Source organism: Mycetomoellerius zeteki, unplaced genomic scaffold, assembly GCF_001594055.1.
Source record: "Mycetomoellerius zeteki isolate Tzet28-1 unplaced genomic scaffold, Tzet1.0 scaffold40, whole genome shotgun sequence".
In the NCBI taxonomy this organism is placed as follows: Eukaryota; Metazoa; Arthropoda; class Insecta; order Hymenoptera; family Formicidae; genus Mycetomoellerius; species Mycetomoellerius zeteki.
Window position 1 is genome coordinate 77,607 of NW_017257392.1, and position 18,328 is coordinate 95,934.

The following is an 18,328-nucleotide window of genomic DNA, read 5'->3' on the forward strand; positions in this document are numbered from 1 at the left end:
CAAATATGAATTTATCAATTTATTTTTATTTTATAAATTCATATTAATTCTATACTTTGCTGATTCATCGTTAGTTATTAACGTAGTAGACGGTGCAAGTGAAATAAGAATGAAATAAAACAATTTTTTCCGATAAAGTATATTTTATTTACAGAAAAATATACAAATTAAGAGCATGTAATGATTCATATGATTCACATTGATAGAATGCACATAGAATTTTCGATATGAAGAAATATTTAATTTTTATAAGTTACATTTATCTTACTATCTAGTAGTATATTATCTTACTATCTAGTATAAAAAATACATAAAATATTTTTCACATTTTTTCACCTTCTCTTTTTTCTGTTTATGACAAATAAATTTTATTATTGATAATTTTTTGGCATCGTAATGTTCTAGTAAAGCAAGAAGGTGTTACTAGGTGTTCCTAGATCTAGGTGTTCATAATGAACAGATATCAATTCTAGGAACACCTAGTAACACCTTCTTGCTTTACTAGAAAATATACAATATCCGCGTGATATCGTTAAGCAGCAATTGCGAAAAAAGAGCATAATGAGAGGATAATGCGGCCCGGGCCACGAAAGAGGGCCGGCGAAGGTGTCCGTTCGTCTGCGGGTGCCCGCCAGTGCCCGCTGCAGGAGAACCGCAGATCAGATGAAGTAAACGAGGGGGAAGAGGGTGAAACGACCGGCAGGTGGTGTCGAGAGGTGCGCTGCTGATATACGCGCGCGTCATGACCGGTTCCAAGATCGGAGTGGATCTTTGCCGTGCGGTTTACCGCCGCTTAATAAGCTGCTACAAGAAGGACCTACTGTCCGCCCCAACTACGTGCACGATAAATCTCGTAGCGCAACGCGCAACGTTACATACGAATTGCGCGATTGTTGAGATCTGCGACGCGATCGAGCAGGTGGTGGCCGACTCCTCCGGACTCATGATTTTCTTACGGAATAAACGAAGGTTACATCCAGCGTATGAGCCTTTTGCGTTTTACACTTCGATTTAAGAAGATACAAAGACTTAAAACAGAAAAATATAAAAATTAAGAATACGTAATGATCTACTCGTATATGATTTATACTAATATTTGTAGAATGCACACATAAAATTTCCTATATGAAGAAATATTTAATTTTTATAAGTTACTATCTAGTTTATTTTACTATCTAGTGGTATCAAGTATCAAGAATACATAAAATGTTTTTCACATTTCTTCACTTTCTTCTCTTTTTTTCCTAACATTTCCTCGAGTCGCATAGTCTCATGCATCGAGCAAAAAAAAGCAGAATTACTATAACAGATATATCCATTGAAGACCTAAAAATAGATTTTTAGACTATGTATTTTTTAATTTTCTTAAACACTGAGAAAAAAATATCTTAATTTTAAAGAAATATTTCTTTGCTCGTATTCAAACAAATTATTACTTTGGATCAATGAAAATTTCTTTGAAATTAAGATATTTTTTTTTACTTTAAAAAACATATTTTAATTTCAAAGAAATTTTCATTGATCCAAAGTAATAATTTGTTTGAATACGAGCAAAGAAATATTTCTTTGAAATTAAGATATTTTTTTCTCAGTGAAGAAAGATCACATAGCAAAATGTGTTGGAAGAAACGTGTGTTTCAAGACTAAAATCAAATTTTAAAAGTCGTTTTATTAGCGATATATCGTTAGCAATTGCCTCTTCATAATTCTTCGGACAAAGTTGATCATTAAATAGTAGCAAGATTACATCATATTACTTCATGTATTTTGTTATCAAATTTATGTTGAAAAGTATAATCTTTATGTTTATATTTTTTGTTATTCAGTCATTTTGAATCTTGTTAAACAGAAAACGCTTTCTTTGAAGACAATTAGAAGATGTAATAAGTTTCAATGTTATACGCGAGTGTTTAAATACTTAATCGGCAACTCGATCGAACCTAATGACGTAAGAGCTACATTCATGCGGGTTGGATAAGGGTGGGTCACTTTCATATGATTGGGCATCCCTTCGAAGGCTCTGTCAGAAAAAAAAGAACAAGCACGAGCTGCAAGATGCGGGGGTGAGTTTTTCATCTTTCTTTTTCTCTCTCGGTTCTCTTCTTTTCTTTTTTTTCTTTCGGTAAATCAGATGCAGCCTCTCCTCTTACCTCTCTCGAACCCGGAGCGCAACAGTTGGCGAGGAGGAAACATCTGTCGGTCGCAGCGCATGCGTATCCTTCAGGTAAAAACCTGAAGGGATTCAGGGATTCTCAAATTTTCGGAAATTAAACTCACGAATATTGAATCGTACAAAAAATAAGAAAAATAGATGCTTTTAATGTAAAAATATTAAACATATAATATACTTATGTTACACTGTTAAATCTATAGTGTCAAATTTAACTTAACGTGAGTCGCTCCTACTGCTCCTACTAAATATATGGTTATTTTTTATCAAAACGATAGTTAAATTTAACACTGTATTGTGTCAATTTGACACTGTATAATATCCTGTAAATATAACCATTGTTTTAGTATAAAATAATGATATGATTGAGTAGGAGCAATGGCGACTCACGTTAAGTTAAATTTGACACTATAGATTTAACAGTGTAGGAGAGAAAGAGACAGAGAGAAATCAGACATAATTTATTATAATTAATTAAAGGTAAATTGGGAAAAATTTATATTATAGATATATGTACAAATAGATATACATATTTATTAAAAATCTGTTGAATCTGAAGATTAGGAAAGTGAAACTACAACATAGTAAAACACGCGATACGCATAGCATTTCAAAAACGGAAAATTAAGCTGCTTGTTCCTGTGCTCAGTTGTGGCGTTTTATTAGAACTCCCTTCATCTATATCTAGCGATGTAACTTTAGAAACGACACGCGCAAGAATTAGAACCTACGGATAATGTTGACGAAGTACGGTGCTTTGAATTTTCGACTAACATAACGGAGATGGTTGAAACGCATAGTGTTCGTCATCGTAAAATGATCTCTAGAGAACGATGTGTTCCGAATTCATATTCGTCGAATCACGACATTAGAAATCTTTTAAGATATCTATTTCTGTCAGTTAATGTCTTACATTAAAAAAGATACAGAAGAGCAATAAATTATAGAAGGTACCGTTTAATATTTGAAAGATATTTTATAACAATTAAAACTAGAAAATGTTATTTTTTTCCTTACAATTGTTATGTTAATTCCGTTTTGACATAAATTTGCTTCTGTATCGTTCGCAAAGTGTGGAAATATTTAAACTCTAAGTATTTTGTTCCAATTACCCACATCATTAAAATTAAATTTTCTCGCATTTATGCAAACCTTATAATTTACATACATAATTTACCACCTTATGCCTATCAGAGTATTTCGTCCCGAACTTCTTGACATCTGCGAGACATGTATGTTGAAAAGTTAGTTCGACAAATACCGGTTGAGAAAGTTCAGACTAACTTATGCCGCGTCATTTATTTAGCCATCTTGAGGGCCTTGCATGACTCATCAAAAATTACATGTCCATTTTCGCAGGCGAAGGGCGCTGCGAAACACCCTTCATTATGCACATCGGCCGCGATATACGTACCTATAATCGCACGGTCTTATATCGATTCTAATGTAAATGCACCGTTCACCTGAGTTTTCTGTTAGTCATAAACGCGGTACTCAACTCGATGAAGACCAGTTACATTATCAAATGATTCTCGTAATTTGTTTTTTCTTTGTCACCTAACTGAAATTAAAATTATTTATTTTATAAAAAGAAAAATTCAACGGATAAAAAAATATTATTATTCCTATTTTAAATTACTTGTTATTCTTTGCTAAAAACTATTGTAATAGTAAGACTTAAATATATATTCTTTTACACAGAAAATTATTTAAACATTTAAAATGATATAAAAAATATTATTGAGAATTTTAATGTCTATTAAAGGATGTTTGTAATTTTTATTATTCCATAGATTTGAAATGATATATAATGGATATAATTTAAAAAATTAAATTTTTGTACTTAACAACTTTTTATGTTTTCATTTAGCCGTGTGTAAATTTTTGCAACTGGATACGTGTACGTGTGTCAATGCCATTAGGCCAGATAATCGTGCGACTTTTACAGGAAATGTCCGAAACTCGTGATCAAACGCAGAAACCAAGAAAATGACACGTCTTCACCACGACAAAACGAGTTAGGCCGAGCAAACCGCAATATATTCATACGAAAAGAACCTTCAAACATAGGATTACGTGCGAAGTTCTGCGAACTTATATAAGTAGACAGGTGTATTTTTGCTCCCCTTTGAATTCGCGGTTATTCCTCAGCAATTTAATCAATCGACAGATTTTTCTCATTTTCGTGACATGGCGATTTTTATTACGAAACGGATAATATTGTAACCAGATTCCAATTTTGATTTTTAAAATATGTTTTTATCAGTATAATCGCAACTTTTTAGTATAATTATTTTTGCATTTTTCTGTATGATAATTTTAACATTTAATTCTTGTCACGTACATTATTATATCTGTAGTATCATCTATAACATGTTTTATTCCCGGAAAGCCGGATATGCGCTATTATTATAATTTCTATCCCAAGGCTTATATGCTGTTATATAAAAATGCATTTCCCTACACAGATGTGCCGATAGGTATCGAGTTCCTTCAGCTGGCTTGTCACGTTCTGCTAGATGTCAAGGTCCTTAATGTTCCAAGCAAAACTTTCGATTTGGAAATTCGATAAGAGAGAGAGGAAGAGAGAGCGAATAGGTCGCTTCGATAGTTCGAACTATTATTCTCGCACGTAATGAGTTCTTCGAAGTTCACTTATTTACAAGTGAGACTCCTGAGAAAGTTATGCAACAATCAAGAATCTTTTGTGGGAAGTAGGATGCTATTAACCTCCATGTTTAATGAGATTACGGAATTTCTTGCTTCGTAAATATACGAATGAAAAAGATATTTTTAAAAATAACACGGATACTTTTCTTTACAACTTTATATTTCTTTAAAACTTTTAGAATAATTATTATGTAATTTTAATCTTACATTATTGTATGAAATGCAATCAAATTGGTTTTATTCTTCTAATTGTAAGATGAAAAAACATACATATAACTTTTTCTAATGTTTCGCATAAAAATTAGGGATGCACCGGATCGTAAAATTACCGGATATCGAATATCCGGACAAAATGTAACATCGGATATCCGGTATCCAGTATCCGGTCGAATATCCAAAAAGGCAAATTCTTCAAGTCGGATATCCGATATTTTTCGGATATCCTATCGGATTCCGGAAAAATGGTTTAAAAAAAGCCTATAGAGAAAAAATTGTAATTTTGCAACAATGTATAAGATATTATAGCATTATGAATATGCATACTTATTTTTAGAACATTTGTATAATAAAAAATCAACAATTTAATGATATCAAATTTCAACCGGATATATTCCTGAATATTAATGATATCCGACTATCCGGTCGAATAGTAAAAAAAAGTGTCGGATAATACCGGATATCGGATACTCTCTGGATATCCGGTGCATCCCTAATAAAAATCAGTAAACTGTTTTTTTAATACAATTTAGTTTTCATTTTATTAGTTAGACCAATAATGAAGAACTAATAATTGGTCAGTACTGTATATATCTATATAGTTCCGAATATTAAAAAAAAACTATCGAGATTTCCGATAAAACTTTTTGCGTTTTATCGGAAATATCGTTACTATGCGAGGACAAGGCACTGGGCTGGTTCGAAAATCTGGAGTCGATTTTGAGAGACACTGCGTATCTGTGCCGAGCGCCACGCGACCGGGTCGTCCGGTCGGGCCGGGTGCCGGGTGTTGTTGAAATCAACGTGGTGGGGTTCCTTCGACGAGCTTACGACTGGAGTCTTATGCCTTCAGTCGACTCTCGGCTCTCACTGCGACTCGAGCTGGCTGAGATTCCGTTAATTGAGTATCGAGCAGCCCGAAAACGCGCCTGGATGCTTCAGGTGCGGGGCCATTCGTCGCATTGAGCGAAAAAAATCAAGTACAATAATAACAACGAGAGAATAAGCAGAAGAAGAGGAGGTTTCTCTGCAGTTACGTCACACATTTAACGAGGAAGTAAACCGCGTAGGATCTAATAAATCTCGTAGAAGACGAGAAAAATTGTGAAGAGGCTTATTGAGAAGAAGTGAAGGTACTCGAGGAAGTGGTGGGGAAGGAAGTATCCTGCTGCGAGTCATCGAGTAGTGGGATCGGCACTTGGCGCGAGTCGACAATCTCCAACCGATAGCGACTGACCAATAATCCGGTTACTTCAATCCAATTCAGGTCGATCACCTTATTGATTTGAGTTCACTATGTATTGCACGATTAATTAATAACGTCGGTGTTGCAAAATCGGGAAAGAGACAAAAATCCAAAGGGAGACATCGAAAGCCGAGCGATCAAAGGCGAAAGAAACAGAACGGACAATCGAAGCAAGGGAGACCAGTCGGATTAACCAGGTTCGCAGAGGGTGCGGCCGGGGCCGGAAGGGTTAAATAGATGCAGGAATTTGCAGACGGCATCGAACTCTGCCAAGAAAAAACATCGGATATCTACGCTCGAAGAAACTCACGTGAACGTGCCCGAAGGACGTTTTCTGATCGAACAGATTGTGCTCGTAAATTCCGATTGTTTTTATAACTTTGATAGAAAAATTTTTTCCACTAGAAAACTGTGGTAGGAAAACATCGATTCAGCTTGCTGAAAGTTTTTACCTGATTAGTTACCGCTATATCAACAGCAGAAAATCATCGAAATAAATATTCGCGAGTGCTCGAAAAATAAAGTATCTGTTTATCTTATGGTTGACAAGTCTCGCAGCATCGGGATTAATTGCTAATTACTTTCCCCGTATAAAGACTCTCATTGAAGAATCGTAAATTTTACGGTTTTCGATAACCTTAGAGAATATCTATAGTGATTTAAGAAATAATATATTCAAATGGTTGATTATATTTAAGATATTAGTGTTTGCAATTTTTTCACGATCGAGAGATCTCGATCTAGAACTTGTGTTTGGACACACTTCGTCTCGCTTGAATGACACCGGTTGGGATCTAACAAGATTTCGGTAGCTTAATCGGAACGACGCGACATTGCGAATATGTTGTGTGGCACATTTAGGAAGAGGAGCAGGCACTCAGGAGACGAGTATCGCTTGGTTAGATCAAACACCATGCCGAGAATAGTATCGGGGCCGAGGGATGTCAGCATGGCATCTGTACGGAGAACGAAGTCCACGAGGACCGCTCGACTCTTACTGATCAAGGACCTACCGCATACGGTAAGGTTAGGAATAGATAAAATAAAAATATTAGGATCGTCTGTTACATGAAAATTCTTAGAGAAAATATCTATCATATCGCGGAATTTATAATAAAAATAAAATGATTTTGTTATACAGAAAATTCTGTGAGCATGCCTTGTTCGTAAATTTTTTGGAAAATTGAGATAGTTATATTTTATCTGTGTAAAAAATTCAACAAATATTACGTTAGAAAATTAGATTAAATTATTCGTGAAGAAAAACAAAATAATTTGTATAAATTTGATTTCGAATTTTTCGTTTAATGCATTAGAATTTAGATGCTACGTGAAACAAGATTTTCAATATCTATAATCGCACAATGGCTATTTTCTTATTTTATGTTTGCTTTATATGATGGTACAAATCGTGCATTTAATATTTATACTCCGAATAACACGAAAATCGATAACATAAATACATGTTCAGCTTGTTACTCGTCGAGTTAAGAACATCGCGACGCATAGACCAGCCAGCCGATTGATCCTCAAAGGATTCGGACCGTCTCGAATCTACATACATGAATACGAATGCGTCATGCAGTTTGCATATGTATGCCGGCTACGGCGTCGCGCCGTATTCGTATGCATGCATTTGTCCGTATAATTTACGATGCTACATAACTTTAACTTGAACGCACTGTCGTACGAAAGGGCTACATCTTAGCCGATTAATTAACGATTCCGCATCCTTTTTTTTTTGATGGTAAAACTCGTAACAATAGCGTGACTGACAAGATAAGATTTAATGCTTGTTTCGCCGTGGTATAAGAACTGCAACCAGATATTCGACCGTTTTTAGTCGATTATTTGCAAGATCTGATAAAAACTCACTTATTTTGAATTTAAATGAGCAGAGATCGCTGCGTGTCGATCTTTCTGGTATCGATACGTTCAATCTACCCCGTGACGATCTCACGTTTTCTCTCGTTCTTTTCGTTCTTCCCGAAAGCATCGCTTTACTCCTTTTTCGGTCTAAATCCGGCATCGGTGAGGCGCCTCGGCGCCGCCACCTCGGATTCTCTCATGGTGCCTGCCTGGACCGAAAGGCTGAGACCGACTCTCGAGGTTTGCCTTATAAGGTGTTCCGCGGGATGCCCAGCGTCCATTAGAAATCCTTTTGTCGGATCCGATCTCTTTTTCAGGCGAATTCTGTCCAAGGGCCATCCCACCGGGGATTCGTTTCTTTGAAATTATTCGCTTGTCGGAAGAAGGTGCGTGTCAATTTTCGAGAAGGACTGGGTTGAGTCTTTAAACACTAAACGTGAAAGAATGAACTGTAATATTTGCTTGTAGATCATAATAAAATTGACATAGTGAGAGACACCTTAATTTTGGAAATTTCTCTTCCGGAAATATTTGTTTGCTTTGAAATTTGATATAATTTTATTCTTAGATAAAAAATAGATTAGGATATCGCGAGAAGAGTTTATAAAAAGTTATTTAATCGAAGCTAATTCCATTAATAAGATTATAGAGTATAGCAGCATAAAATACAGAAAAATTAATTGCGATCGATATTATAAGTAAACACGGTAATTCGATGTCGTTCACTTCTATTAGCTGTGTAACCTCTTTACCAGCCGCTGATTGGCCGTTACCTATAGACGGGTTTTTTTTTCCTCGAGTAGAGAGAATTTTAATGCATAACCGGCGAGAATGAGTTCATGAATATGCACATAAATATAGAGAACGAGTACGGGATGCTTTTTTGCGGAATTTTTGAACAACACGAAAAAATATTCGTCGCACCGTTTGCTCCGGACCGAGCGCGCCTTCCTTATAGAAGGAAAAAATTTTGTCCGCGGTCAAGGATATCGTGGAATCCACAGGAATTTGACAGGTTCAAATTTGTTAAAGTCGGCAAGTAATATGAGCAGTATTCAGGATGTATAGAATCTATTTAATCCTGATATTACGTGGAAAAACATTAGCACAGATTAATTTGCTTGTTTAAATTTAATCACGATAATTATAACAATGCCATGCAACGTAGTAATATCTGATAAGTATAACTATTGTTTTTCGTTAATTAATTACTTATATGTACAATGATTCGAGTTCTAATCTTATCATCGGAAGATACGGCAGTCTTTATCTTTATCCCTATAAATTCTGATCCAAAAGAAACATTTTACTGTATATATTTTTTTATATTTTATTTTATCAGCATTTTCTTCGTTATATTCTATTTTTATTAAATTCAGCACGGTCATCGCACTCGATTCTAAAATGTGTAATTCACGTCAATACCACTTTTTCTGATTACAAAAAAACCGACAAACAGCCAATTACTTTTTGTCAAGTATAATTTTGCTTTCTCAGAGAGAAATATCGTAAAATAGCGCGATTACATCCTCTTCGCGAAACCAGGTCGCCTGCGAAGTTGTAATCGGTGAAACCGAGCCTTTAGACGAATCGCAAAATTTCTAAAAATATTCGCATAAAGACAATAGCTTCGCCTCGAGATTCCGAGGAAAGAGACGGAACAAGGAGAGAAAGAATTGGAGAGGACTGCAGAGAGAACGTGTGCGCTTTTTTCGCCACTGCAATTTGTGTACCTCCGCCGCCCTTTGTTCGCGTGTCTTTTTTTTTCAACCCGTTCCTCCTGCTCTTTCTCTCTCATCTTCTTCGTCCTCTCGCGTCGCCGCAAGATCCTCCTCCGTTATTCCCTTCGTCTCTTTGCATCGCGAGATATCCCGGCGCATTCCTTCGTATCGTGCCACAGCGATTTAGGCCCCCCTCTCCCCCCAGTCAATAGCCCTTAGGCCCCTGTTAGGACTCGCTCAGCAAGCTGAAGCGTTAGTTAAAGTTTATTTGAGAAGAACTCGCTACTTTATTACACGATCAAGAAAAAATGGTGAAATTGCTTTTGTATCGTTTTATCGAGCTCGTGTCACAATTCTTCTTTCTTAGAATGAAATACCACTTCCTTAGAATTAAAAGATACCTCTGCAGCGCGCGCTATTCATTTCCTTAATATTCACAATAAAAAAATCGACTGTGCCTTAAAGACCCCGCATTGTCAGTGGATGATTAACGAAATTTTATAATCAAAAGTCTTCCCGAAATATATATGATTAGAACAGGGTTGCTACTGGAAAATCAGGAAAACCGGGAAAAGTTAGGGGAAAATATAATAAAAGAGACTGAAATTTTGAACTTTGCTCACAATTCTCTTAAACTGCTTCTATTCCAAATAATTTTTATAATTTTTTAAATATTATATCTGACGTTTTTATGGTCAAATACGTTCAAAACTCGTGTACTTTAAATGATTTAAAAAAAAAATTAAAATTTATATTTTTTATTTAGTAATTTTATTTAATCGTTCTTTTTCGTCATAATTGCATTCTTTTTTCCAATACTAATTTATTTTTTGTTGGCTTGAATTTGCCCCCAAAATTTTATTATGCTACTAAGCTTCTTTTGCGTTTTTAATAATATAAGCTAGCTTTCTTACAATCCTTGATTCTAAATGTTAAATTTTTTTACATATTTTATTATGTTAAAATTTTTACATATTTTACATATGATATTGGACATGAAAATTTCCTATTTTTATCTGGAAAACCTGAAAAAGTCAGGAAATTTTAAAATTCATTTTCTGTGGCAACCTTGTTTGAAAACTCTTAGATCCTTATTGAAAATGGAGATAACCAATTAAATCAATAAACCAAATTAGAAAATTGAGGAAATATCATTTTTAAGTGTATCAGTTCTTATGAAAATTAAATATACAATGAAATTAAATTGTAAAAAGCATCCTGTATGTATGAGTAATACCGTTCGTAACGTTATGCAATTCGTTTTTAATGAGCTTTTTTTCACCTTCCGGTTGTTGGGGCTGTCTCTGATTAAAATCATACTGCACTCATACGGGACATTTCCTCCGAATTGCGCAATTAGTTCTGCATCTAGTATGCTAATTTTGTTATAATTATATCCGACGGCGGGTATGTTTCAACAAAAACGTTGTTACTATATTATTAATCCGAGAGCGATCGCCAGATGTAATTTACATCCCGACGGTTCGATTTACTTTCGTTCGCATTCATTGCAATTAATTTGATAATTTTACTCAATAATTTCCACTTTCCAGCTAATCAGCCAAATAACCATCAGGATATCATGTACCGCCATAGCACAGAACAAAAAGGGTAATTCATCATACTTGCCATGTAACGAGTTGCATATCGATTTATAGGTGAAATACAAAATATGTAGTTGACACGACTAAAAAATCGTGCGTTTCTCGAAATAAAAATAAGTAGATAACTCGATAATGGATAAATTCTACACTCTTATTATCTGCCGTTATTAGTTAATGTTCAATAAAGAATTAAATAAAATGCACCTATCTATAAACATACATTTTATTACGCATAGCGAGTTTTTTTGTTCTATCTTTCTAATTACTACATACAAATTACATTTATAGACTTAAACATTTACAAGATGAAGTTATAAATGTTATCGTTGCACAGTCTCTTATTATTTTATATTATTATTTAATCGTAATTTTGTCATAATTCCAGTCTCTCTCTCTCTCTCTCTCTCTCTCTCTCTCTCTCTTTCTCTCTCTGTTGTATTTATCTCTTTTATTATTATCGTTATTAAATTGCCATCGATTTTTCTGGAAACTAGACGATCGCGAATTATTCTTGGCGACGCGGTATGACGTGACGGGCGGCTGGCGTGTACGCTATTAACTCTAATTAGCGATTATTAGAAGACATTCCACAGAGAGACGGCGCCGCAAATTGAAGGCGGCGCAAACCGGTGTGAACGACAGAACAACGGGGGCAGGGGACGAAAGGGGATATAACAGCCTGATTAAAACAAATCGTCGACCGGCAGAAATGAAATTGCTAGTCGGCCAATGTGCCGAGATAAGCACTCTTTTGAACCAATTTTACTCCGTACGAAGCATTGCGAAAAGGGTAATTTATTGCAATCCTTATTTATGTTTCGACACGCCCCTAGAAACTTAAGAAAAGCAGAAATAATTTTAAAAAGTGTTTTTTTTTTTAAGCAGAAAGAAATATTCTGATCGAAAATGTTAAAGTCCGACAAATTTAAGGTAATAAAAATGTGTAGCAAAATAATAAAAATCTGCTAGTTGCAATGAAATAATTTTATTAATTTTGTTGGTGAAGTGATAGGATTAAAAATTATAGACGAAATCTCTCATTCTTCAAGTAGACACGTGGAAAATTTGCATCAACATGACGTAATGAATTGGTGATTTTATCGCGAAGGACCCAGACGAGAAAATGGGTACGAAGTCATCACACTGACGAAATAAGACGCGTTCCTCACGGGATATCAGACGCTTTCGCGCGTCATTGAACGTATACGATACAACGGAATAATAGTCGATGGTGCAACGAAAACGAATTGCATAAGCTTCTTATGGAATGGCCTGATTAATTGTAGATTCCGAGTAACATAAATATATAGTACAATATGAATGTCTCTTGTTTTTTATTACACCGATAGCCTTGATTAGCTAATTGCTCTTTCTAGATCACGAATTCAGTTGTGAACAAAGTTAATTGAACATTATCTGTCGTTGATGTCATAATTTATTTTAATTTGATGATTTATCATTTGCATGATGTTCTATTATTTATAGGATTCTTAAAATTTTCATTTTAAAATATTAAACAATGATCAATATTAAATAATTTAGGACTGACGATTGATATTAAATAATTTAAGATTATAGATTGATTAATTTGCGCGTATTCTGAAGCTGAAAAAAAAATGATATTTTGATATAATTGATATATTTATTCGTTTTAACGAAATGTGTGTGTATGATGTGGTCAAGATATGAAACACACGTACAAAACACGTGCGAGCGAGCATATTCGAGATGCCGTCGACCTCTTACATTTTCCAAAACAACAGCATCTACATAACATTACATGTTTTAACATCGTATGTAAATGCGGATGCAGCATCGAATGTGGGATAAGAATGGGGGAAGAGGTCCGGTACACGAAAGTCTCGAATTCTTTCGCAAGCGTGGGAGCTAACGAGACGATTCGTGGCCCAAGGCTCCAAATAGGTGCGAATGGGAACAATATGTCGGAAGAGGAGGCCCACCCGCGCTATCTCCGTCTTTCTTCCTTTCGTGTTTACGGGATTTCGAAACGCTTATAATGTATATCTTCGGTTCGAGCTTGATCAATCGACAATTCGCTGCGCGCCGCGTTTAATAATAGCTAGACTGTCTTTTCCGGCTCTCTGTTAAGACCATCACACGTACAAAAATTTTAGTCGTAATCATAAGATCGCAAGCAAATCAACCAATCACAATCAAAATTACCATCTCGCGTTTTGAAACGCTCGACTGTGATTGGCCGATTTGCTTACGGCCTTACGGTTACAACTAAAATTTTTGCCTTTACGATGGCCTTTTATATGAGTGAAAAGTCTAAGAGAGTTTTATATAAAACTTTCTTCTAGTTTCAGCGTAAAAACGTTGAACTGAACGTGGTCGTTGTACCTAATTTATGCGTAACTTCGGAAATTTTTTGTTGGATTCGTAGATATACGTACAACTTTCCCGTTCTTCAAGTGATGGGATTGTCTTCGACTTCCGGCTGTCGCCTTCGCGTTTCTTATTCTAAAGAGTGTACGAAACCATTTTTAGATATTAATAGTTGAACAAAATGTTACGAATCATCCATTATAAGTTTTTTAACAATCGAGCAACTGAAAATAGAAAGAATTAAAAAATTATTAAGATAAAAATAGTTTTGTAGCTTCAAAAATAAATCAAATAAGTAAAATACATATGAGAACCTCCAAAAATATTTTTTTTTCGTAAAAAATGAAGATATCTCCAAAATATATCGCGACATTATGTGTAATATAAAAGATCGAAGTACAGTGTCATGAAAGTTAATCGATCATTTTATTGCTTCTTGCAATCATATCAACCTTTGTCCAAGGATCGCGATCGGCTCGCCGAGCGAGTTATATTACGCAAGGGATTCGCTTGCAAAAGGAATAAGGAAAAAAAGTCGCGTTACCTGAGCCTGCTTAACATAATACGTACATTGATATGTTCGCTATACTTCAGTCACCCTGAACTCCACGTTGCGTTTGCTTATAATGTTAGTCATTAGTCAACCGATTTGCTGTAGAAAAATCAGTTGAAAGTCAATCGCACGTTTCTGTGGAATACCTGATCAGGAAGAAACGCAACGAAGACGCTGAAGATCCGAAATATATCATGCTTTGTACACTTATTTCTTACCTATTAATGCGTAATCATTAAATGAATTGCTCGTACGAGTATCGGAGGATACTAAAATTTTCATCACACTGCAGACACTCGTACGTATCAATATCGAGTGAAATCGCAATTGTGCTATTTTTCGTCATTATATAGAGTCACACTGGAGTTCAGTGTGAAATATTCAAACACACTGTTGAACGCACAGCATTGTTCCGGAATTTTGTAAATGAGAATTTGACATTCTTTAGATACTTTTAGAAAAGAATGTAGCTAAAAGTACGATTTTGATCTAGATTAAGAGATATTTTGTGGGTAAATTGCTTCTCTAATTAAATATCTATCCGAACAATATTTCGCCCTAGATCTGAAGAACGGATAATCACACAAGCACAAGATACACGGGGTTCTCACCCTTCGCTTCAGATAGCAGTCCACAGATATGTTTCGCGGACATCTGCGACCGATAATGCGGTTTCGTTGCGTGGCCAGATCGAGTGGTAACATCGTGCCGGCCGACGGAGACGAAATCAATTAACTTTGGCAACACAAGCGTGCCTAACATGCGAATGCGTCCCGCACGCGCACTCGCAACGTACGCACGTAGTAAATGCGTAGTACGCAACGTATATAGGGTGTGATAGAAATCGTGGACCTGTCCTTTATTTTCTTCATTATAAACTTTTATCTTTTTCTCGATTGACAAAATTTTGTTCTTAATCACGCTTAATAAAAAAAAAATCGACTATATCGACACATTTTTTGAATAACTTTTTTGTTATTTAATGTTTAGAAGAAACTAACTTCTGAGACACCCTGTACATTGTGGCCTATACGAGGCGCCTATAACGCGTGCATTTGCCGCGTGGGTTGCTATGGGCAACCCGTGACTAACACACGTTCCAGCATCACGTCTCTCACCCTTCTCGTCTCACCCCATCTCCCCTTTTCTTCTACCTTTCTCTCACTCTTTTCTCTTTTCCTTTCTCTTTTCTTTCTCTCTCCTCTCGTCGGTCTCCTTTTTGTCGTTCCTTCTCTTTCTGCCTTACAATGGATGCAGTGACGTAACAGTCACCGCGATGAAACTCAAGAATTAATGATCAATTTCGAGGAAGAAAAATTTCAGGTTTCATTATGCCTTGTCATCGCATGATTGTATGATTAGAAAGAAGCTCTATCAAGTTGTAAACAATGAGCTAGCCTGTCTCTCGATATTTACAGTATTATGAGCAATGCTTTTAAGAAATTGTGTGGAATTTGTGTAAAAAGTTCATACACGATTAAAATTTATGAAATAATTTTATTATATGTCGGTTAAATTATATGCAATTATTAAATTACTGATCATTATTAAATCGAAGGACAAAAATAAGCAAATATTTTTAGTACGTATAGAGATAGTTTGAAAATAAGAAATACAAAAGTCCATCAGTGCCACAGATGACTAATGGAGCATTTTGTCTAATCATTCCTAAGAATGCATTCCGCAAATTGCTTGATACGTTACTGTAAGCCATCTCTCTTCGTTTCATGCGACACTTTATCCTTCTCAGGGATACTCATTCGTACTCTCTCTTCCTTTCTCTCTTACCATCTTTTTCTCCCATGCCTTGTACCCTAGGTTAGCGTACTCGTCGTGCTTGCCGAGACCCGTTGGTCCTCTCCCCTTCAGGAGTGGATTTCTGTACTAACGAGACTCGAGTCGCAGATCCCTTGAAAGACCGCGCCGTAATCTTGTCTGAAAATTTTATCAATTTTTAAAATTGTATCTCGTAAGAATGGACGAGACGAAATTCTCGTCTGTTTATGGTCCTATCGGGATTCCTCAAAGATAAGTAGGTTCGGAGCAGGCTGAAGTCAATGTTCATCCGTATTTCTTTTCGCTTAGAAAGTACAAGGGTGTACCGCACTTCATTATAGCGTAACGATGCATGACCGCCGAAACGTCACTTACGCAATGTTTTCTGTACCCAAGGGGCGTCGTCGATTATCGATTTTACGATAGGCACATTCGCATGCATTTAGTTCTCTGATGTCGATGTACCATATGTACAAAAACGAGATCGAGATGGTACTTACGCTGTGTAACATCCTGCGTGAGAGAATTGCTCGATCTATCGTGATGACAGAGTTATGCATACTCCAGCATAATTAATTACTGCTTGTCTTGATAGTGTACATCCGAAAGGCTGATTATCTAATCATTTTAGAATGATACGTGAATTTTAGACAAATAGAAACTTTCTTGTAATACAAAACTTCTTGTTTAACTGTTAAATTAAAATTATAAGTTTTTTTTGTTGATTCTTTCATTAAAATTTGTTTTCATTAAATTTGCCTATCTAAAAATAATGAGGTACTAAATATTTTACAGCGTTAGAAGAAATAATATGTCTCTTAATTAAATGATAAAATTAAAATCTCTATTACTTTATCGAATTTATTTTGTGAGATAACAACATTTGCAACATCCTCGACATGTCTTCTCAAGAAACGTACTCAATTATTTACTTGTTCAGATCTCTATATATACATTTAAGATTAAAATCACGAGTCAACGAGTTAGTAGGTAGATCCCAAGCGAATCTGGGTGAATCTATAAAAACAAAGCCGCCGTTTGTGGGATCTCCCAGGATAGCGCCTCGGTTTTCACTGAAGAGGGATCGTCCCTGAACCCATGGCAGCGACGTGCGGAAGAGAAGGGGTCATGGAACTCATAGAGAGGGGAGCGCACCATGGTGGAGGTGGATGAGGCACCAAAAGAGAGAGAGGTTTCTATAGGGGATGCTGGCTGCATAAAGAAAGATGAAGAATCGCGACGAACCTTCGACCATCACCCCCTCATTGGGACGTTCTCTTTTTCTTACTCTTCCTCTGTGCGTTCTCTTCTCTCTTCTGTTTAACTCTATCTATTACTCATTGCTTTCCGACTAGCTTCAGACAAACAGAGAGGAAGAACAAAGAGGCGTAGAACGAGAAGACAGCTCTAGAAGAAGGAACTGAAGAAGGAGAAACGTTGGAATGCAAGTTGGAATGAGAAGGAATAAGATAATATACGAATGTTTAAGGAGAAGAAAAGAGAAAGTCGTCGCGGACATGAAGAGAGAGAGAATTGAAATCACGAAATGAGAGAGAGAGAGAGAGAACAATAAGCAATTCTGACTGTATGATTGAATTTCGGTGACACACAAGTTGGATAGGTGAAGGAAATGGATCGAAAAATCGGTAGAAAACGAAATTTCGCAAATTACGAAGAAGACGCATTTCGAAAAAGAAAAAATATAGAAACGGGAAGATCGTCGAGAGGAATTAGGGAAAAAAAGAAGTAACGAAAAGGTGCCGTTTCAAGATGGAGGAAACTTAATCTTCCATGATTAAAAATACAATCGTGGCATTTCGAGAATAAGAAGGGGAAAGAGAGCAAAAGGGGAAGTGAGAAGTCTGTCTCTGGAGTGACAGCGACAGAGTTAGGCTTCCTTTAGGAAGAGGAGGAGAGACCCGGCGGGAGTTTTGAAGGCAGAAAGAGAGAGAGAGAGAGAGAGAGAGAGAGAGAGAGAGAGAGAGAGAGAGAGATGAATAGAGAAGCCAGGGCAGGGAGCAGACAGATGAGGTGAGTTAGAGGGAGAAAGAAGAAAGGGGACTATTCGGGGGAACAGACGAGGGATGGGGAGAAGAGCGAACAGAACAGAACAGACAGAGGGAGGGAGGGAGGGAGGGAGAGAGAGAGGGAGGG

General features: G+C 36.1%; 1 protein-coding gene across 4 annotated transcripts in view; it reads left to right on the forward strand.

Annotated features, from left to right (window-relative positions):
* Positions 1-18,328, forward strand: part of LOC108726222 (amyloid beta A4 precursor protein-binding family B member 1-interacting protein) — a 144,574-nt gene that overhangs the window by 63,575 nt on the left and 62,671 nt on the right. The window contains exon 1 of one of the 4 annotated variants that reach the window (XM_018453666.1): positions 7,024-7,323. The exons of the other annotated variants lie outside the window; for them this stretch is intronic. Coding sequence (XP_018309168.1) covers positions 7,144-7,323 — 180 coding nt within the window. The 5' untranslated portion in view covers positions 7,024-7,143. Of the gene's footprint in view, positions 1-7,023; positions 7,324-18,328 lie in introns of those variants that run through there. 4 annotated transcript variants of the gene reach the window in all.